We start from the raw sequence: 20,823 nt of genomic DNA on the forward strand, positions 1-20,823 counted from the left end.
AGCAAGTACTCCGGGGCAGGTAGATCCCAATCTCCGGCCGCCCTGCCAGGCCGCTCCCAGCCACTCCCTTTGTCTTTCTGTCTGCTTCCAGAAGGCAGGGCCTGCCCAGGGCAGGGGCCATTTCTTAGCCACCCCAGGGCGAGGTGCTGAGGTGCCACAGTGAGCAGTGAGGGCAGACAATTGTGAGTGGGGGGGGGGGCAAGGTTGAGGGCCAGCCTCCCTTGGGCCCTGCTCTGCTCCCAGGGCTCCTGGTCCCCCAGGGGCAACAGGCCTTGAATGGCCACACACGAGAGGTGCCTCGGTGGGGGGGCAGGGGGAGACCATTCTGGGAAGTGCCCTGGAGGCCAGAGGGGGGCTGGCACAGCCCAAGTACACAGGTGTGGTGCATCGAAATGTGTGCACGCTGGGTGCAGGCTTAGCCCTCGTGACCTTCCTTAATCCCCACACACCATGGAGCTTTAGCTGCAAGGGAGTCTGGGAAACAAAGCATTAGCAGCCTCTATAGGAGGAGGTGGAAGGGGGTCGGCACCGTGCTGGACGTCGTCTGCAGCCCAGACCCACTCTCCACCCTGTTTGTGTCCTGGGATCCCATGAGGATCCCAAAGGGCTTCCACTGGCTGGAGACCTGAGGGTGAGAGGTGCAGAGGCTGGGCCATCTCTTCTGCTGTGCCCCAACAGCGAGGCTGCAGTGGCCATGCGTGGCCGTGTCCTGGGGGCCAGCCTCCTTCCTTCCCACCAGCCTCAACCAGCCTGGGGTAACAGTCCCTTCCCCTCACCCCTCCAAGCCCCGGGGCCCAGGGGCTTCCTGTTGCTCTTGGCCTGGGGCCCATTCATGCTCCCCATTGTCCCTCTAAGCGTGACCCTCCCTTTGTAAACAGTCTCCCCATGACTCCTTGGAGTGTCCAGCTGGGTGCTGGCAGGTACAGGCCACGTCCACCGCCTGCTGACCCCATGTGTCTGGGGAGGGGACAGGCCCCTCCCAGGGGTGGAGAGAGCACCTTTCACTTCCCGATGCTCGCCTGGCCCTGGGATGGCACCTCTGACCTCACTTTGGCATCTGACCTCGTCCCCCTGGGCAGGGCCGAGTGCATGTTGCTGGCAAGGCCCTCGCTGGGGAAATGGGCTCCATCTCCCAGCTCTCCTGGGCAGTGGGGGGAGCAGAACGACGCCCCTGGTGGGGGGCAGCTTCCACCCTCTCACCCTGAGTCCTGGATCAAGATAACACGGTGATGTGGGCTAGGGGTGAGACCCAGAGCTCCCTGGGATTTGCCACACCTCTGGGGTCTTTCCTGCACGGCCCCCTGGCACCCACCAGTTTGGGCCCTTTCCTGTGGAGGGCGTCTCTCCTTTGGCAGATGAGGAGCCTGGGGCCCAGAGAGAGACAGGACCTTGCTCAAGGTCACATGGGGGGGGGGAGGTGAATGTGGTCCCTCCACCAGCTGCCTTTCTGGTCTACTCTGCCCGCTCAGAACTTTCTCCCTGAACACCCCCACTCCAGCCCACAGTCCCCGGTCCCATCGGCTCAGGTGCCTCGTGGTAAGATGTTTGTGACTTCACCGTTTCAGTGTATGGCTGTCTGCCTGTCGGCCCATGCCCAGCTCACTGGGACTGGGGGTGCCCTGGACTGGAGCCTTTCTTATCTGCCTTTTTATTCAAGGCACCCAGCACCTAACACCAGCCTGGAACATTCATTCCTCAAATATTGACAGGTGCATAAATATTTGTTAATCTGATTTGAGGTGATTACTCTAAAGCAGTGGTTCTCAAGCAGGGGGCTTCTGGGCCCCAGGGGACATTTGGCAATGCCTGAGGACATTGTCAGTTGTCCCATCAGGGGGCTGCTACTGCCTTCCAGTGGGTGCAGGCCAAGAATGCCGCTCAGCATCCTGCACAGGACGCGCCCACGACAGAGACACATCCAGCTTGATGTGAACAGAACCGCAGGGGGAGGAGGCCCACCCAGAGCCACGGGGACGAGACTGCTGTCCCACTGAGGACGGAAGGTGGAGAAGTAGACCAAACAGGGAAGGACATAAATTTGGGGGGCCAGGGGCAAAAATGCTATGGTCTGAATCGTGTCTCCCCCAATTCCTATGTTGAAGCCCCAGTGTGATGTATTTGGAGGTGGGGCCGTTGGGAGGTGATTAGGTTCAGATGAGGTCATGAGGGTGGGGCCCCCACGATGGAGTTTGTGCCCTGATAAGATCAGACACCAGAGCTCCCCCCACCAGGTGAGAACACAGCGAGAAGGGGGCCGTCTGCAGTCCAGGACGTGGGTCCTCGCCAGGCCCGCCCTGCCGGCACCCCGGTCTCAGACTTCCAGCCTCCAGAGCTGTGAGAAATCAGTCTCTGTTGTTTATGTCACCCGGTCTGTAGTCACTTGTTACAGCGGCCCGAGCTGACTGAGCTCATGGCCTATAAGCCATAGCTGAAATCCTGAAGCCCATGGCCACAATGCCCTAGACCCCGACACAGGCTGATCTCTGACCTCAGTCCAAAACTAAGCCCTCACTAGGGTCACAGTCTGAGCCCTGACTCTGCTCACCAAACGAGCCCTGACCCCGGTCACCCAGAGGACCTGGCCCCGGTCACTGACTGTGTCTTGTCCCATTACCCATGCTTTGGGCACATCCTGAATACAGCCCCTCAGCCTAGACTAAGCCTGGATCCTCTGGCTGTCCCACTTTCCGGGAAGGTCTGTCACTAAGGGGCATGAGTCCCTGCAGTCCCTCCCTGCAGCGGACGGGGTCAGGGTGGGGCTTTGGTATGACTCACCCTTATCGCCCTTCCTCGCCTCTGCTTTGGAGGTCACCTTCTGGGGCTCCAGATTTTCCTGTTCTCGCTCATCTCTCCACCTACCTGCCCAACCCGTTGGGTTCCCTGGAGATCCTGCCTGCTCACATTTCCCTTCTCGCCAGGACGGAAAGCAGAAAGCCGGGGCTGATGGGACCAGCAGCAGGGCCAGGCCCTGGGAGGAGGCAGGATTGCTGACCCCACCTCGTGCAGGGTCCTTGCCAACAGACCATGACCTCCCAGGGCTGCTATGTGAATGGACACCAGTTCTGGATGAATCTTTTATTTTAGGCAGAATTAATTTTAAAAATAAAGATGGTAGGTTCCATACAAAACCACCACTGATTTCACCTTCCACTTCTGTAGACCTTTTCCTTTAGAAAAATGCATTCGTAAAATCGAGAGGGTCATCCACATGCTGCCAGACCACTGACAACCGGGGAAAGCACGCTCAGCGCCCGGCCTCCCATTTTGGGCTCTTGAAATTCAGGCATCTTGCAAGCTCTGCGTGTGTGTGTGTGTGTGCGTGCTTGTGGGTATTGGGGGCACTGAGTCCCATGACGGGCCCTGGGAGCCTGCTTCTCACCCCCGGTCCACCACGGCCAAGCTCCCACGGCCCACCACCAGCCTGGGTGCCCGATCATCTCTGATTCTGTGAAGGGCCTCGCTCCCCAGAGGCGGGGCCTCTTCCTGGTCCTCACAAAGGTGTCCTATGTACTAGGAGGCTCTGCCCCACACCCGACCCCTCCTCCGTTCCAGCCCCCTGCTGGGTCCCTCCTCCTCCGGTGCCTCTCAGATCTGTCCCTCTCTCCTCCCTCCTGGAGTGAGGTCAGGGAACCCAGGAGACCCGGCCCACTCAGGCAGCGCCACCCCTCTGCCAGACGGTGTGGAATTCACAAGCACCCCCAGCCTGGAGCCAAAGCCCCCTCTTTGCTGTGAGAGACTTGTCACCCCAAGGCCCCTGCGCTGGGGACTGACTGGTGATGTTTCCCCACCTGAGGCCTCCAGGATCCGGGTGAGTGGTTCTGCTGCATCCAGGCCTGCCTCCAGGTGGAGGCCTGCAGGCTGAGGCACAACATGCCCAGAAGGGGCTCCTGTGACGGGCCTGGAGGGGGCAGGGAGAGCCAGTTGTGGTGTGGCCTGCTGGGGACCTTTCTGTGGAGCCCACTGGGATGCCAGGGGTGGGGCGGGGGGTGAGCTGCTCAGAATGACGCTCTCAAGGCCACTCTAGCTGTGAACAGGGATGGGGAGGCTATCGTGGTGAGCAGGTGTGGTCTGGAGACTCGGTCCTGTGCATGGGGGGTGATAGGGAGAGGGGAGTCCTCAGGAGACACCACATCTTTCTTCTCCTCCTCTTTCTGACCCTTTCTTCTCTATCAGTGTGGGCTCAGCCCTGGGGATGCGGCCCAAGGGTCCCGGAGTGATGATGGGAGCATCTGGGGGAACCCCATGCATCTTGGGGGTCAAACCCCAGGCCCCTGCCAGCCCCATGCCGATTTGGGGAGGTGCATGCGATCCCATGTCCATGAGGTGGCAGCAGAGTGTCACCCACAGGGATGGAGCCAGCCTTCCTGGGGGGGTCACCTGGCTGCCCCCAGAGACCCTGCTCAGTCCCCCTCGAGTTATGCTCAGTGGCCCCAATTTTCTCCTCTGTGAAACACATCTGCTTCTAGCACCTCCAAATTCTTGACCCACAGAACCACGTGCAGCAAGGTGGTTAGTCTCAAGCCACTGAGTTTGGGGGTGCTTCATCATGCAGTAGTAGGTGGCTGCTGTGGGGGCAAAGACAGAAGCAAGGAGGCCAGGGGGACTTGGGCCAGGGAGAGAGCAGCTGTGGGCGTGAGGAGATCAGATGAGGCGCGGATGGGGAGGGCAGAGCTGGGCAGAGCTCCTGGTCAATCAGGGCGCAAGGCACAGCTCGAGTTAAGCATGACTGAATTTTTGGCCCGAGTGAATGCGAAGATGACAGTGCCACTCACTGAGATGGGGAGTGCGCTGGGGGCCTGGGTGGCTCAGTTGGTTAAGCGACTGCCTTCGGCTCAGGTCATGATCCTGGAGTCCCTGGATCGAGTCCCGCATCGGGCTCCCTGCTCGGTGAGGAGCCTGCTTCTCCCTCTAACCCTCCTCCCTCTCATGTACTCTCTCTCTCATTCTCGCTCTCTCAAATAAATAAATAAATCTTAAAAAAAAAAAAAGAGATGGGGAGTGCGCGGATGGGGCAAGGCTGGGCGGTGTCCTGAGCTCAGGCCTAGAAATGCAGGGCGTGAGGTGCTGCACATGGAGATGCTGGGAAGAGTTCCCGAGAGGGGTCCTGGCAGGACCGGCCGGTGCTGGTATTGCCCAGAGACGAGATCACCCAGGGAGTGGGTGTGGCTAGAGAGGGGAGAGCCAAGGAGTGAGCCCAGGCAGTCAGGAACCCTCAGGGGGCTGCGTGGAAGGAGGGCCTGGGGTGGTAGCACCCTGGGAGCCCGGGAAGAAAGTGAATGGAGTGGGAAGGAGTGACGGAAGTCTGTCTTAGTCCCCCGTGGCTATGTAACAAGTAAGTAGACACTTGGTGGCCAAAAGTGACACACATGGGGTCAGCAGTGCTGGTTCCTTCTGCAGGAAAGAAGGAGCCTCCAGGAAAGAATGCGCACTCCTCCTCTGCCTACAAAGCACACACTCCGACCCGTATCTCTGGTCACATTTCCTTTTCTCCCTCTTCTCCTGTGGTTATGTCGTCTTCCCTGACCCTCCTCCCTCCCTCCTACTAAGACCCCGTGATTACACTGCCCCCCCCCATTAGCATGATCTCTCCATCTCAAGAATCTTCATCACATCTGCAAAGCCCCTGTTGCCACCTGAGGTCACGTATCTCTAGGTTCTGGGGATGGGGGTGTGGGCGTGGGGGGGGCACTCTTCAGCCGCCAGGGCTGGACTCTGGTCTCCAAAGACTCCCATCTGTCCAGCATCAGGTCCCTTGCAAGTCTCACCAGCTCTAAAGCCTCACACGGCAACATCCAAACCCCGCACATCAGGTGTGGATGAGGCGCCGGCGGAGTCAGAGGCCCAGTGGGAAGAAAACCACGCTGGCCGCTGCATTTCGCTAACGCGAGCGGCCCCATCACCGCGCTCCCGCCAACCCTGGCTCGGGACTGCAAGAGCCCCGAGTCCTTCAGCACAGGGCTCCACGCACACAAGGACGCGACGCCCGGGCGGGTGCGCCCCGCCGGCAGGTGCACCGGGGGGGCCCCGCCGCCCCGCGCCGCCGCGGCGCTCGGCCACCCGCAAGGCCACCGAGAGGCCGAGTCAGTCCTCCCGGCTGCCTAGAGCGTCCCGGAAGTGGCCCGGGGAAGGCGGCCGGGCGCGGGCCGGCGGCGGGGAGAGCGGGGCACTTCCGGCGCGGCTGCGGCTGCGGCCGGGTCCGCAGGTGAGTGGGGGCCGGGCCGGGGGCGGGCGCCGCGCGGTGTGTGCTTTCCCGGGCGGAGGCTCCTCCCGTCCCAGCCCCGCCGCCGCCGCCGCGCCTGGCCGCGCCGCCGCTCGCAGACCCTCGGGGCCTCGCCGGCGGAGAGCGTCGGTCGCCGGGTCCCCGCCCCGGGACCTGCCGGACGGGGACTTGCGCGGCTTTCCTTTTTCCCTTTCCGGTGTGTGCGTTTGCCCCGGGCCGAGCTTCTGCCCCCAGACGTGGGCTCCGGGAGGGAAGCGCTTTCAAAAGACGCCGGCCCTCGTCTCCTGGCCCCGGGGTTCCCGTGGAGGCCCCGCAGCTGCGCTGTGGGCGGAACCGGGCCCGCCGACGCCCCTCCCCGGACCCCCCGCTCCGGCGCCCCTCCCGGATTCCCGCCCCCGGCGTCTCCCCCCAGCGGGCCGCGCCCCCAGGACCCCGACGCCCCCAAGCAGGTGGCGGCCCCCAGGACCCACCCCGCCCCGGCGTCCCCCCCAGCGGGCCGCGCCCCCCCGCCGCCCCCCAAGCAGGTCGCGGCCCCCAGGACCCACCCCGCCCCGGCGTCCCCCCCAGCGGGCCGCGCCCCCTCCCCGCCCCCCCGGCGCTCTTCCTGGATTCCCGCCCCCGGCACCCCCCCACCAGGCCGCGCTCCCCCGACGCCCCCCAAGCGGGTCGCGGCCCCCAGGACCCACCCCCGCCCCGACGCCCCCCAAGCAGGCCGCGGCCCCCAGGACCCACCCCGCCCCGGCGTCCCCCCCAGCGGGCCGCGCCCCCTCCCCGCCATCCCGGCGCTCTTCCTGGATTCCCGCCCCCGGCGCCCCCCACCAGGCCGCGCCCCCCCGACGCCCCCCAAGCAGGTCGCGGCCCCCAGGACCCACCCCGCCCCCGGCGTCTCCCCCCAGCAGGCCGCGCCCCCAGGACCCCGACGCCCCCCAAGCAGGTGGCGGCCCCCAGGACCCACCCCGCCCCGGCGTCCCCCCCAGCGGGCCGCGCCCCCTCCCCCCCCGGCGCCCCCCCACCAGGCCGCGCACCCCCGACGCCCCCCAAGCGGGTCGCGGCCCCCAGGACCCACCCCCGCCCCGGCGTCCCCCCCAGCGGGCCGCGCCCCCTCCCCCCCGGCGCCCCCCCACCAGGCCGCGCCCCCCCGATGCCCCCCAAGCAGGTCGCGGCCCCCAGGACCCACCCCACCCCGGCGTCCCCCCCAGCGGGCCGCGCCCCCTCCCCGCCCCCCCGGCGCTCTTCCTGGATTCCGCCCCCGGCGCCCCCCACCAGGCCGCGCCCCCCGACGCCCCCCAGCAGGCTGCGCCCCCTTCCCCGTGCACCTGCCCCTACGCATTCCCTGCCGGTGGAGTCTTCCCCTGGTTTGCCTCAGTCTCTAAATTACTTGTTTTCTCTAGTATTTCTCCCTCATGGCCCCCCCGCCCCCCGCACACTGCTGCTCCGCGTCCTCTGAATCATTCGGGCTCTCTTCTCAGGTCCGGGCTTCCCCTCATGGGGAAAGGGAGCTAATGTGAAGGGGCGCGCCGGCCTTTGCCTCCTGCCCCCTCTGTCCCTTCATGCCCCCTGCCCCGTGTTTTGTCTGTCCCTCCAGCGCAGGAGGATGAGGTGTGTACGCCCCTGTTCGTGTGGCCTCAGTCTCAGGCTAGAAACCGCCTTAATTCTCTTGCTGTGCGAGGTGACCTTTTGGTTTAAGAAATTGTTTCAGAATATCCGGATATCTGAATTTCAGTTTTAAAAGAAGTGTTGTCTCGCAGGCGGGACCACAGTGTTTTCAACTACTGAATGTCACCCTGCACACATCTCGCATAACCTGCATGTCAGGGAGAGGAAACATCCAGAACCCTCCGTTTCAGGGGCGGAGCCGGCAGGAGGCCTTTCTGGGCAGTTCCCCCTCCTCCTCTCTGCTGTGCTTGGAGTTAGCCTCTCATGGTGGCCTTTACTTCCCTCTGCTGCCGGGAGGGTCAAGCAGTACACCGTCACTGGTGCCCCGTAAGTAGGATGAAGATAGGATCCCTAACGGAGCAGCATGCTCGCCTGGCAGACCAGGAGGCTGATTCAGAAGGGGGAAGGGATGTGCCCAGAGCTGGCTGGTGACAGGCCTAGAGTTAGTCTTTGGAGCTCTTCCTGCATTTGAATAAACATCATTTCTCTTGAGTTGTGTTCTCAAAGAGCTGCATTTTTATGCTCCACATATGAGTAGTCCTGTGGCCTCAGCATCTGCACAAGGTGGGAAGACAGCCAAAATAAGGGTTTGGGTGGGAGGCTGTGGGGAGTTGCTCGAAGCCCACCTGTGAGTCCTGCATGCCTGTCATTGCAGGACGGGATGACTGGCGGTGCGCTGGCTGTAGCCTCCCTGGCGATCTGCCATCTCTCCCGGCTGGGAGGGGCCAAGTCATGGAGGAACTGAGGGGATGTGGGCTGTGAAGGAGGAGACGGGACTGTCCCAGCAAACACTGCACTGAGTAGACCAGCAGGGCCGGTCACTGCTGGCAACAGGCTGGAGGATGTTGGTGTCTCAGCAGGCAAAGCGCGGCGGGGATGTGATTCCCGAAGGATCCAGCAAGGCTACCTCTAGTCTCAGCCCTGCAAGCCTGCTTAGCGGCGCAGGGAGGGTCAGGAGAGGATGGAGTTGTCCATCCTGAAGGAGCTGTGGTGACCGAGAGGTCGCTGGAAGGAGCCCGCGTGCCCAGCTGGGCAGCCTCCCGGACGCTGTGCGCTCGGGCCAGCTCCCGTGTTGGTTGCCCCTACAGCACCGTGGTTTCTGCTGCAGCTTCCCCGTGTGCCTGAAGTCGCGAGCGCATGCCTGCAGGTGGCCCAGGCCCGCGGTCCGTAATGTTCTTTCTTCCCCTGTTCTGCTTTCCAGTTCCTAAAGCACGGCGTCAGACGGCGCCGTGAGCCCGGAGAGGCGTCCCCGCACAGTACAGCCTCGCTTAACCGGAAGCCAGCTCCCGGGACCCCTCGACTCTCTGGTCCACGTTTGAAGGGAGGAGCGGCCCCCGTCCCCCTCAGAGAAGGCCAGGAGTTCCAACAGTGTGGACACGTCCAGGGGCAGCGTGACATGAGTCGTCTCTCCTGCAGAGAGGCGGGGAGGCGGCAACATCGCTAGCCCTGGAGGGGGGATCAAAGGAGGAACTGTGGCTCATGGTGGCCCAGGATCAGCGGAACGGGACAGGCAGGTGAGGGAGCAGAGGACGGGGGGAGGAGAGGCAAGGACTCTGCCAGGACCCCCCCCCCGCCACGTGTGTCCTCCCCAGCCCTTGGGGACAAGCCACTCCCCCCATGGCCTCCAAGCAGGCCGCTGGGCGGAGCCCAGGGGAGAAGCGCAAGAGGGTGGTGCTGACCCTGAAGGAGAAGATTGACATCTGCACGCGCCTGGAGAAGGGGGAGAGCAGGAAGGTGCTGATGCAGGAGTACAACGTGGGCATGTCCACCCTGTACGACATCAAGGCCCACAAGGCACAGCTGCTGCGCTTCTTTGCCAACTCGGACTCCAACAAGGCCCTGGAGCAGCGGCGCACTCTGCACACGCCCAAGCTCGAGCACCTGGACCGCGTCCTGTACCAGTGGTTCCTGGGGAAGCGGGCTGAGGGCGTGCCCGTCTCGGGCCCCATGCTCATCGAGAAGGCCAAGGACTTCTACGAGCAGATGCAGTTAACGGAGCCCTGCGTGTTTTCTGGCGGGTGGCTCTGGCGTTTTAAGGCCAGGCACGGCATTAAGAAGCTGGACGCGTCCAGTGAGAAACAAGTGGCCGACCACCGAGCAGCCGAGCAGTTCTGTGGCTTTTTCCGGAGCCTAACGGCCGAGCACGGCCTGTCCCCTGAGCAGGTTTACAACGCCGACGAGACCGGCCTTTTCTGGCGGTGCCTGCCCAGTCCCAGCCTGGAAGGTGGGACGGTGCCCGGCATCAAGCAGAGCAAGGACAGGCTGACCGTCCTCATGTGCGCCAATGCCACGGGCTCCCACAAGATCAAGCCCTTGGTGATTGGGAAAGGCGGCGGTGCCCGGGCTTTCGGGGGCATTCAGCACCTGCCCGTCGCCTACAAGGCCCAAGGTAACGCGTGGGTGGACAAGGAGATTTTTTCGGACTGGTTCCATCATATCTTCGTTCCGTCGGTGAAGGAGCACTTCCGGGCAGCGGGTCTGCCCGAGGACGGCAAAGCCATCCTGCTGCTGGACAACGCCCGCGCCCGCCCGCGGGAGTCCGAGCTGGCCTCCGGTAACATCTTCACCGTCTTCCTGCCCGCCAGCATCACCTCGTTGATTCAGCCCATGGACCAGGGCATTCGGAGAGATTTCATGAGGCACTTCATCAACCCCCCCGTCCCGCTGCAGGCCTGCCACCCCCGCTACAGTGTGAACGACGCCGTCTTCAACGTGGCCTGCGCCTGGAGCGCCGTGCCCGGCGACGTCTTCAGCCGGGCCTGGAGGAAGCTGTGGCCCGCGGTCACGTTCGCCGAGGGCTCGTCTTCGGAGGAGGAGCCGGAGCGCCTCCGAGCGAGGCCTCACGATCAGACTTTCGCACACATCCTGCAGCTGCGGGGAGAGGCCCCGGCCCGCCCTGGCAGCCGGCTTCCCCGGGGCGCGGCCGCAGAGGGCCCGGCCCCAGCTGCCGGGAGCCCGGAGCAGGCTGAGAAGGACGGCGACGAGGCGGCCTGGGAGCAGGCGGCCCTGTCCTTTGACGCCGTGGTGCGCTTCGCCGAGGGACAGCCCTGCTTCACGGCACAGGAGGTGGGGCAGCTGCGTGCGCTGCGCTCCGTGTTCGCCAGGCAGAGGCAGGTGAAGCGGCGGCGCGTGGCCCTCAGGGCCGTGGTCAAACTCGAGGCCCCCCAGGAGGCCCCCCCTCTGCCCTGCTCCTCCACGGTGGGCGAGCACTGATGTCGGCGTGGCCCTCGCCTGCGGGCCGGAGCTTGTCCGGGAGGTCGGGGCGCCCGGTGTGGGCTCCCGGCCGCTCGCGACGGCCCATCCCTGCGCGTCTGGTGCATCGCGGGCTTACCGTGTTTTCCGTCCTGGCCCGTCAATGTGAGCAGCCGCTCCGGAAGGGTCCCACACACCCGAAGCCGAGCGGAGCGTCCCGTGGCCGGAAGCCAGGACCGTGCCGGGCAGATTCTGGCTCCGTGTTGGCTGGCTGAGCCCCACTGTGTGCGTGGGTGGAGGTGTCTGTCCGTCCGGGAGGAGCAAAGCCGGCCCTCGGGCCAACTGATGGCGGTGCCTGCGGCCACTTGCCAGGGCTAGTGTTGCCCTGGGCCCGCCTGCCATCCCCTCGGGGCGCGGTCGGTGGTGTGGCGCCGTCCCTGTGTCAGGCGGGCGCCCGTGCCTGCGGTTCGTAGGTGGCGGGTCCTCACTTCAGCCGTGAGCTCAGCTGCGCAGCCCCCTGCAAGCTCCTCCGTGCTGCTAGGCGGTCTCGCCCCTTGGGCTGGGCCCCAGGGCGTGGGGGCCGCACGTTGGGTTGGCACGGCGGAGTCGCTTCCCCTAACGCAAGCAGGACTGTCCGCCCGGGCCTCCTGTTGCCCCGAGGGTCCCTGCCGCACTGCGGGCGAGTCCAGCGTCCTGGTGCCGAATCTACTGCGTCGTCCGAGCCCCCGTTCCACAGGAGTTCGTGCTGACCGCGTGCATGTCACTGAGTTTGCTGAGCGCTCAGCAGTGCGTCTCAGGCGTGCGCTCGTGCCCTGCGTTAAGTCCAGCTGTTTGGATTTCCGGCTGCATTTGAACTTCAGCGTTGGCCGTTCATGCCTCGGTACGCCGTGTGGGGAAGAGCCGGCTGCATGGCTTGGTTGTGGGCGGATTGTGGCCCCCCGCTGCCCGCGGCCTGGACTGCGCCCCGGGACGGCGCACCCTCCTTGCGCGCACATGGGGGGCTGTGACTTCTGTCTTTCACCGCTGCGCCCTGGGATTCCGGCCTGGCCGTCCGGCCGCCTCGTGGTTCTCGGCCCCCTGCCCTCTGGGGCGCCCACCGGCCTCCACACAGCGTTTGGTTCACTGTCCGTTCCTCTGCTGTGTGCATCTTCCCAAGCATGAGGCGACGGTTGTCGCCGCCACCGTGTCGCCTTGTGGACGTGCGTGTTTCCTGCTTTAAATGCAGGGCTGAAGGGCGTGAACCGAGCAAGGCCGTTTTCAGAGCATCCTCGTGGAGTCTTCAGGCCAGATTGCCTCGGGATCGTGCTGCCGTCGCACCCTTTCCTTCCTGTGCCCGGGGTGACATCTGAGCACCCATGTGCTTGGCTGCTGGTTCGGACTCGTGTGGCCCCGTGCTGTTGAATTGCGGCTGCTTGTGGTGTCACGGGACGTGAGGTGTTGGGTCCCTGGAGCGCCTGCCCTCGCCTCGGTGTAGGTGGTGGTGGCCCGGAGAGGCGGCCGGACGCCGAGGAGCTCTCCCGTGCTTCTCGAACAGCGGGACTTCGCTGGCTGGGTACAGCCGGGGGAGGGGCAGGACACGTGGGGCTCCTGGGTCCCCTTGGAGGCTTTGTCCCATCAGATTGTAGACCCCAGGCCGTGGATTCGCGACCTGCCCCGGTCCTGGCCATTCTGTGGCCAGTCAGTAAATGCTTGTCACTGGACAGCCTGAGGGGTGTCTGTCCTCAAGGTGCTCCTTCCAGAAGCGGCCACAGAGCACGGCGCCAGCTCGAGCCCTCTTGCTGCTCAGGAGGTCCTGGGGCAGAGCAAGCTCTGGCCTCCCCTGCCTCCCTCTCTGATGGGCAGCACGCTTCTCCGCACGTGGCCTCTGCTGCTGGCTCGGGCGGAGCCAGGTGCCCTGGGCTGCAGCCGGCCGCGGGGCCACATGTGGGTGCTGGCAGAGGCCCAGGGCCCAGCAAGGCCGTCTGGTGAGCTGTGTGGCCCGGCGGCTGGTGAGCGTCTCCACCCCGTCCCGCCGCCCTCCCTGTCCTCTGGGAGCCCCTCCCAACTGCTCCGCTAGGCACTTTCTGCCCGGCCCCTCAGGCTCAGGGGTCAGCGTGCTTCCGCCTCGGAATCCTTCCCAAGCAGTTCTGGGTGGAGCCCGACTAGGCTGGATGTGAAATCGGAGCAGGTGGGACCAGTGCCCCCTTCTTTCCTCTCTGGCCACTGTGGAGGCACCTGCAGGAGGCCCGGGCTCCGCGTCTGCCATGAGCACGTGGCCCAGAGCCCCGGCAGTGGGGTCCGCGGGTGTGGCGTCTGGGAGGCTTCTCCATCCCGTTGGGTCATGCTTGCACCCCTCCTGGCCGGTCTTTCCTGGGCCAGAAGGCAGAGCCTTTGGAGGCAGCTCAGGGCCCTTGGAGTCGGATGTGGCCCTGGGGGGATGGGGCAGAAGCAGGGGTAGGCGGCCACGCAGACTGCGTGCTTTCCCGGGAGCCCGGGGTGCGCGGGAAGCAGAACTGGGGGCAAACGGGACCCGCCGCTGCCGCCCCCAAGGGCCAGCCTGAGCTGCTGTGGGAGGCGCAGGTGCGAGCTTCAGCGGCCTTTCTTGGTGTGCAGATGTGCTCACGCTTCATCCGTCATTGAGCATAGAGCGTGGCCTGTGTTCCCTGCCGGCGTGTACTGACCATCGTGCTCGGCCCGAGGCTGGAGGGTGATCAGACAAGGCCCCTGTCCTGCCTCCTGAAGACAAGGCAGGAAGCTGCTGGGGAGGCTGGAACACAGGTGAGGGGCAGAAGGTGGCCCGGGGCGTCAGTGGGTCCGTGAGGGCGGGAGAGCACAGACGGGCTCCTGCCTGCCTCGGGTCCAGCCGCCAAGTCCAGGAGGGTGACCCAGGGTGGTGAGGCAGCTCCGCACGTGGAGCCAGGCTCCTCTGCCGCCTGGGACCTGTGGCTCCATTGTGTGTTTCGAGACAGTTCCAGGTCCCACCCTGGTGTCTACTGCTTCCAGCCCTCAGCCGCAGGAAGCACACTTCCTCCGAGCTGCCCGTCTGCCGACACGCATCGCTTCTGCTCCAGTCCTTTGGGCCGGGTCCCAGTCCCACAGGCCCCACCGGCCGCCGGGGCATCCGGGCAGTGTGGTTGGAAAAGGGAGCGTGCGCACCGGGGAGCCATCTGGGAAAGCCGGGCCGGGTCTCCTGACTCCCCCCTCTGCCGTGCCCTCTCCAGCAGCCGCGTTCTGGCCTCAGCCCCTCTCTGCAAGGACACAGCGGGCAGGTGCACCACGAGGGCCCGGCGTGTGGAGGATGGAGGCAGGCAGCCCGTGGTGGTCTCGGCTCGTGGGGTGGGGGCTCCACACGGAGACCAGCCCCGGAGAGCTGGGACTGCCATCGCCCACCCCAGAGCTGTCAGAGACGAGCGGCCTTGTCCGGAGAGGCAGGCTGTGACCCAGTCCCCTTCCCTCCACAAGAGGCTCAGGGGTGCTCGCGAAAGGGGAGCTCGTAGAGACAGCACGTGGGAGGGGCAGTGGGTTGATAGGTGACACGGGCTGAGCTGGAGGCTGGCTGCGGGTCAGAAGACTCTCACTGATCTCAGGAGCTGTTCTTGCAAAAGCCAAATTTGCTTGGATTAGGCCCTGAAGCCTTTATGCCCAGGCGTGACTGGAAAACCCGGAGCAGTCTGCCAACGGGGAGCGGTGCCGAGGAGCTGGTGTGGGCCGGGAGGAGAGGCCAGCTTCGCCGGAGCCGCTGTCTTCCCAGGGTGACGGTGGGCCAGCCCACGGCTGCGCCCCTGGAGGCAGCAGAGGCCGGAGCAAGGGCTGCGGGGGCAGGGACGAGCCCAGTGCCGCGCCAGCAAACACAGTAAGCGACAGGATGACAGTAACACGACCTGGTGGGGTGGCCAGGACCCGGAACTGCGGCAGTGCGCTCCCCGAAGTGATCCGTTTCCCACCCGAACGTGCAAAGAAACAGGTATGGCTCAGACCGCAGGAGAAGAGTAGGCTGCAGAGCCGGCAGGCGCTGGACTTAACAGGAAGAGACTTGGACTTGGCCGTTCTACGCGTGGTCGGGGGGTGGGGGGCGAAGGGAGAGACTGGTGATGGCGCATCACATAGCATCAACAGGAAGGTGAGAATTACCACACCCAGAAGAACTGAGTGGGGCTTCCGGAGCCAAACAGTACGAGAACCGAAGTGGAGCGTTCCCAAGGGGCTCAGCAGCTGCTGTAAGCTGGCAGGAGAAAGAACCTGTGACCTCGACTGACCCGGAGCCCTAGGTGACCACACAGTGCAGGGACACCTACGTGTCACCGGAGCCCCAGGGGGCAGAAGGGAACAAAAAATACTCACATGGTGCCCGAAAAATCCCCATGTTCATCTACAAATCAGGCCCGGTGAGCTCCAGTGGGACTAACGGTGTGATCCACAGAGTCGGGAACACAGGGAAAGCTGTCCCTGTCCTGAGAACGCCCAGTGGGGCTGGCGGCTGAGCTCAGTCGGGGACGGCACAGCCCGAGAGCTCAGGAAACTCACAGCCAAGATTCCTGCGTCTGCCAAAGCGCTCTCAGAATAAGGTGAGTGAACGATGTTTGCAGATGCACAAAAACAGGATTTGCTGCTGGTGGGCCCGCCTCTCAGGAAATGCTAAAGGAAGTTCTTGGGGCTCAAAGCAAGTGACGCAGACGGTAAATCGGATCCACTCAGAACAAGCCCTGCTAAAGGCAGTTCTGTCTTCAGAGAAGACAGTGTCCACTTGACCTTGGACACCTTTGGGGTTACGGGTGCCAGCCCCTGCTGCCCTTTCCTCTGGCAGCTCCTGCAGCAGCTGCTGCTTTTTTTAAGATTTATGTATTTTAGAGACAGCATGAGCGGGAGGGGCTGAGGGAGAGAGCATCTCAAGCATTCTGTGCCCAGCACGGACCCGGACGTGGGGCTCGATCGCACGACCCTGAGCTGAAGCTAGGAGCCGATGCTTAACCAGCTGGCCACCTGGGTGCCCCTGGCAGCTTCTTGAAAAAGCCTGTCGTTCCATAAAGTGATAATCTTGGGTTCGTCACGTTTATAGATGTGCCCTGTGTCACAACCACACCGGAAGGGTCTCCGGCAGGAAGTGAGCGTGTCCACATCCAAAGTACATTCTGGTCGGCCTGAGAGCAACCGCTCAGGAGAGAACCCAAGAGTCGTGAACAAACCTGTTAGAGAAATTCAAGTGCTACATTAGCAGAAACTGCAAAAGCCGCAAGTGAACGGAGGGACAGAAGGACGCGGGACCCGCGGCACGGGGACCTGCCGCGCCTCCCTGGCCCTTGCTGAGCTTGGCAGTGTGGTCCCCGCCGCACAGAGCGGCCCTGGACCTCGGCTCCTCCCGCAGAGCCAGCAGCAGCTGCAGTGACTGAGCCCTGCAGGCGGGGCCGCGCTTCGGGCCTGAAGGGTGGGCGCTGCGGTGGCCACCGGGCGCTGTGGTGGCCACCGGCCACTGTGGCCCCCACGGGCGCTCGGAGCTGGCCAGGACCCGGGAAGGACAGTGTGCTCAGCACTGCCACGTCAGGCCTCGTGGATTTACGTAAAATTGACCATTCGCAGCAAACTTGCCTTAGAGAACGTGTTCTGTATTTTGGTGCAGAAGCGTATTTCGTGGGCACCCACACAGGGCGGCGTGCGCTTCCCATGCCCTCCCCCCGCAGGGGCCCAGAGGGCCTCCAGGTCCCCCGCACCCCGTCTTCACCTCCGTGTCAGCGGACACCAGCCCCCACACCGCCCAGAGCACCGTCCTCGTTCTTTGCCGGCAGCTCCCGGGTGGTCAGGCAGCTGGAGCAAGATGAGAAGCGGTGGCCTCCACGTCCCGGGGAGACCCGGGAGGGGAGCTTCCAAGGTGAAGGGCCCCATCTAAGCAGGGGCGGGCGGGATGGGGCGGCTTTCCACGGCGTACTCGGGAGGCGCGGGCTGCCTCCTCCCCAGCCCAGTGCACGCTCCCCAGCCTGATCCGGGGTGTGCTCCCTGCTCGAGACCCGGGGCCCTCGGCGTCTACATCTGCTGCCGTCCACCGACCCCGGGGAGTTCCGGGAGACCCCGCACTGGGCTGCCACAGAGGAATGTTCAGGAAGGTGGGGGTGGGGCAGCAATTCTTACAACTGAAAAGACCTGCTAAAGCCCAGTGTGGCTTCCGTGGCTGGGAGCCACGGCACGGGAGGTGCGGCTCTGGCCATCCGGTCCTCGAGGCTGTGCGTGCGTCCTACCCTTCAGTCCCAGAGACCCACGGGGAGGCAGGAGGGAGAGGGAGCCGAACCAGGTTAGGGCCCCAGCTAAATGCTTGTCATTCCACCTGAGCCAATGTGGACTTGGGAGCCAGCAGGAGCCCAGGACAGTCTTGTGTGCGGAAAGGTAGCTCCCCCAGTGCCATTCAGGGCCCTTACTCATTTGTTCAGCCTTCACTGAGGCTTTTCAGGTCCCCGGGGGCTGCCTGGCTGGTGGGACAGAGGTGAGCAGGATGAATGCAGCCTGAGAGAGGTGGCCTGCTGAGCAGAAGGTTGGGGTTGTAGGAAAGGCTTGGGGGAACTGAGAGGGTTTCATGGAGGTGGTGAGCTTGGAAGTGGGTCAGGGAGGGTGCGTAGGAGTTCTCTGGCTGAAATTGGGAACCGGGCCTTGCAGGCAGACAAGGGCTCGGGGAGGCTGCTACAGGGCAGGAACAGCCCCCGGGTAGGTCAGCCACCCAGCAGGACAGACAGGACACTTGAGACCCAGCAGGTGGGGTCATGGTGGTGTGAGAGGGTGGTCTCTGGGCTGCCTCCCGCCAGTGGGTGCAGGATCCCCACGTGGCTGTGACCCACCGGCGTCGGACACCAGAGCACAGAGGTCACCAGGCCGCCCAAACCCAGGAGAAGCCCCACAGTAGGGCCAGTGGCCTGGGCCCAGCCAGCGGGCTCAGCACCTGCTCTGCCACAGGGGCTGAGGGACTTGAGATGAACATAGTCTTCTCTGGTCCTTAGACTCTGTTGGAAATAAGAAGGGGTCTGTGGCCTGCCAGACCCCCTCCAGTGTGGACAGGTGGTGGGCTGGGGGCTTAAGGGGAGAAGTGAAGGGGGCAGGCCCCGGGCTATTGTCACTCGTCAAAAGGCTGCCCAGCTGAGGCCAGTTCCCTCTTTGGGCAGCTGCCAGATGGACTCAGGCCTGGCCGTGTCCCCCCTGGCCAGCCCCGGCAGCTGGAGGCGCTCTCCTCAGTCTCAGGGGCTTCTGGCTCTGCGCTGTCTGGGGCCTGCTGGGCTGGGGGACCCAAAGGGGACCCCATGTCCTGGTTGGCCTGGGCTGGTCCTGGTGGGCACCTGGTGTCTGGGCACAATCCTTAATAGCATCCCTTCACTCTCCAGGGTCTGGGTTTGGACAGCTCATCTCATGGGGACACCCTGCTGAGGCCCACTCTTCACACGATGCCCCCACCCCTGGTCAAGCAGATGGGCCGTCTGATGCTACAGGAGCTAGCCTCAGCCTGGCCCATGTGTTGGGGGCCATTGTCCCAAGGTCCACCTTGAAACGTGGACCATGACCTCGCTAGGCTGGGGGGGGCCTGGAGGCCCACAGGTGGTAATTCTCCCCCAGGGGACGGGCCTCCAGCAGGAAGCAAGGAGCAGCAGGGAGGCTGTTACCCAGGTGGGGTGTGGGCACCTGCCCTGTGGGTAGGAGTGGAGGTGAGTGTGGACCAGAGGCCCTTGACCTTGGGAGCCAGGGGCCTGCAGAAGCTAACAGATGGCTTCCAGATCTCTAGGCTGGGCGGCAGACCTCCCCCACTACCCCCACCCTGGGCTTGATGGGCTTACTACTCTAGTCAGTGGGACCCTGGAGGGATGGAGCCTCCAGTGGCCTGTCCGTGTCCCCGACAGTCTGCACGTCCCCCCACTGGCGGATGTGCCCTCAGCTGGCCCGAGGCCTCGGATGGGCGGCTGGATGCCGTGGAGTGAAGGCTCTGTAGCCTGAGGTGGTTGCTAAGCAGGGGCCAGCCTGTACCCTGAGGGGGGGAGCTGGGTGTCGGGGCCAGGATGGGCCTGCACAGAGGGCCCACCCCGGTCCTCACACGGCCTTCCAGTCTCCCAGCGCTGTGGTGCGGCCACGGCGGGCTTCTCCCCAGCGGAGTCGGCTCTTCCTGCCAGCTCCTAGCCGGCCCTCCTTCCCCGCCTTTCCCCTCTCTCGCTTCCCCTTCTGGGGTCCCAGCCTGCACCCTGCGGTGCAGATCAGCCCCACTCTCACCTCCCTCCCACTTCTCTGCCAGCTACGTCCTCCTTCCAGTGCGGGTACCAGAGGCCCTGCTGCTGCAGAGGGCAAGGCTGGGGGTCCTGGCTGGAACGGGGGAGACAAACGTGGAGAGACATGCAGCCTGTGGGGGAGGACTCGGGCAGGGGCTGCGACAGCTTGGCTCCAGCGGCCGGTGGGAGGAGGTGCCTGAACTAGGCCCGGGGTTGTCTGGTGGGGGAGGCCCTGGCCGGGGCAGGTGTGCGAGGAGGTGGGTCCCTGGGGCCCGCCATAACACACTTCCTCTTCCTGACTGAGGAAGGCATTTTGCCCCTTTCCATGGGGGCAATCATTTTAATGAAGTGCTTTTTTTCTGGGAGCCCAGAGTGCAAGGCTTACTCCTAGCTCAGGGATGTGCCTGTTGCCGGCAACTCTAGTGAGGGCACCCATGAATCTCCTCTCACTTGTGCCTCCAAAAATGAGGCCACGGGCTCTCGCGGTGCCTCATTCTTTAATTAAACCGATACTGGAACGACAGAGAGGGGGCAGGGCAGGGGAGGGGGCGGCAGCTTCTGGGTGGGAGGAGCCCGGGGCTGGGGGGAACGTGCCAGGGGTCTCCCAGGGCCCTCGCAGTGCTGGCCCTCTGGCCTCTCCGCGTGGGGCCAGCTGCCGCTCTGCAGGACCCCTGGCCGGCCTCTCCGTCCTGCTGCTGGGCCCCTCGCTCACCCCTGCTGCCTGCCTCATCCCACCATTCCTAGACCAGGAGAGCCCCACAGCACACCCACAGGCTTCTGACTGCAGCCCCGCCCCCCGACATTCGTGCAGGATGCTCTGCCCTACAAGGAGACCCACGTACCCCACTTCCCGAGGACAGAGGATTAGATGCACGCACGCGTGCACTCTCCTGCAGCTAAAACAAGTCAATAAAACAGCCCTTCTCTTGATTGAACTTAAAGTGTGCAGTTAATTGAATTGTGTTCTCCAGCCGCTGTCTGCCAGGTAATGAATGCATCACGGGCCTCTCTCATTAGTAGTCGCGTTTTCTGTCCCCACTCTGAGCGCCATCTGGGCAGCCCTGGGTGATCCCCTGAGCACAGGTGAGGGGGTGGGGAGCAGAGGAGGGGCCCTGAGTTGGGATTTCTGTGCCACTGTTTCGGGGATAGGCGTGTGGTCCTTCGGTCTCGAGTCTTCCTTGGAGGCCCCAGTGAGGCCCCGGGGGTGTGGCCCTGCTAAGGGCTGTGCTTGGGGACTCTCCACGGAATGAATGCCAGGGCACTTCATGCCACAGAGCATGTTTGGAGTGAAGAAAAGTTGTAGAGATGCTGGTGAGGGGAGCATGACATTGTGAATGTGATCAATGCCACTGAGGATGTGAAAATGGTATGTCTATTTGCCTCAATAAATAGAGTTGTAAGAAATGGACATAAGGGCCTGGTGGTCAGGACCTGGTGACTCTGGGCTTGAGGGCATGGACAAGCCGCAGCGGAGAGGTGAGGCCACCAAGAGGCCAGTCCTAGCGGGCCGCCGGAGGGACGGGCACCCAGGGCTGGGGACGCCTGGGGACT

General features: G+C 64.2%; 1 protein-coding gene across 2 annotated transcripts; it reads left to right on the forward strand.

The window, feature by feature from the left end:
* Window positions 1-6,120: 6,120 nt before the first annotated feature.
* On the forward strand, window positions 6,121-20,823 carry JRK (Jrk helix-turn-helix protein). Of its 2 annotated transcripts, none has more exons than XM_045895790.3 (2): window positions 6,121-6,202; window positions 9,078-20,823. In XM_045895790.3, the coding sequence occupies exon 2, from the start codon at window positions 9,494-9,496 to the stop codon at window positions 11,087-11,089; it is 1,596 nt and encodes a 531-aa protein (XP_045751746.1). In that variant the 5' UTR covers window positions 6,121-6,202; window positions 9,078-9,493; the 3' UTR covers window positions 11,090-20,823. The 2 variants fall into 2 exon arrangements, with proteins under 2 accessions (XP_045751746.1, XP_064443861.1); XM_064587791.1 differs by lacking the exon at window positions 6,121-6,202 and adding an exon at window positions 6,234-6,416.

Source organism: Mirounga angustirostris, unplaced genomic scaffold, assembly GCF_029215605.1.
Source record: "Mirounga angustirostris isolate CCGP_5_RB_7025 unplaced genomic scaffold, mMirAng1.0.hap1 SCAF_4, whole genome shotgun sequence".
Classification (NCBI taxonomy): domain Eukaryota; kingdom Metazoa; phylum Chordata; class Mammalia; order Carnivora; family Phocidae; genus Mirounga; species Mirounga angustirostris.

Bases quoted from the DNA above. Each gene is read 5' to 3' on its own strand.
- JRK (XM_045895790.3), top strand. From the start codon at position 9,494: ATGGCCTCCAAGCAGGCCGCTGGGCGGAGCCCAGGGGAGAAGCGCAAG.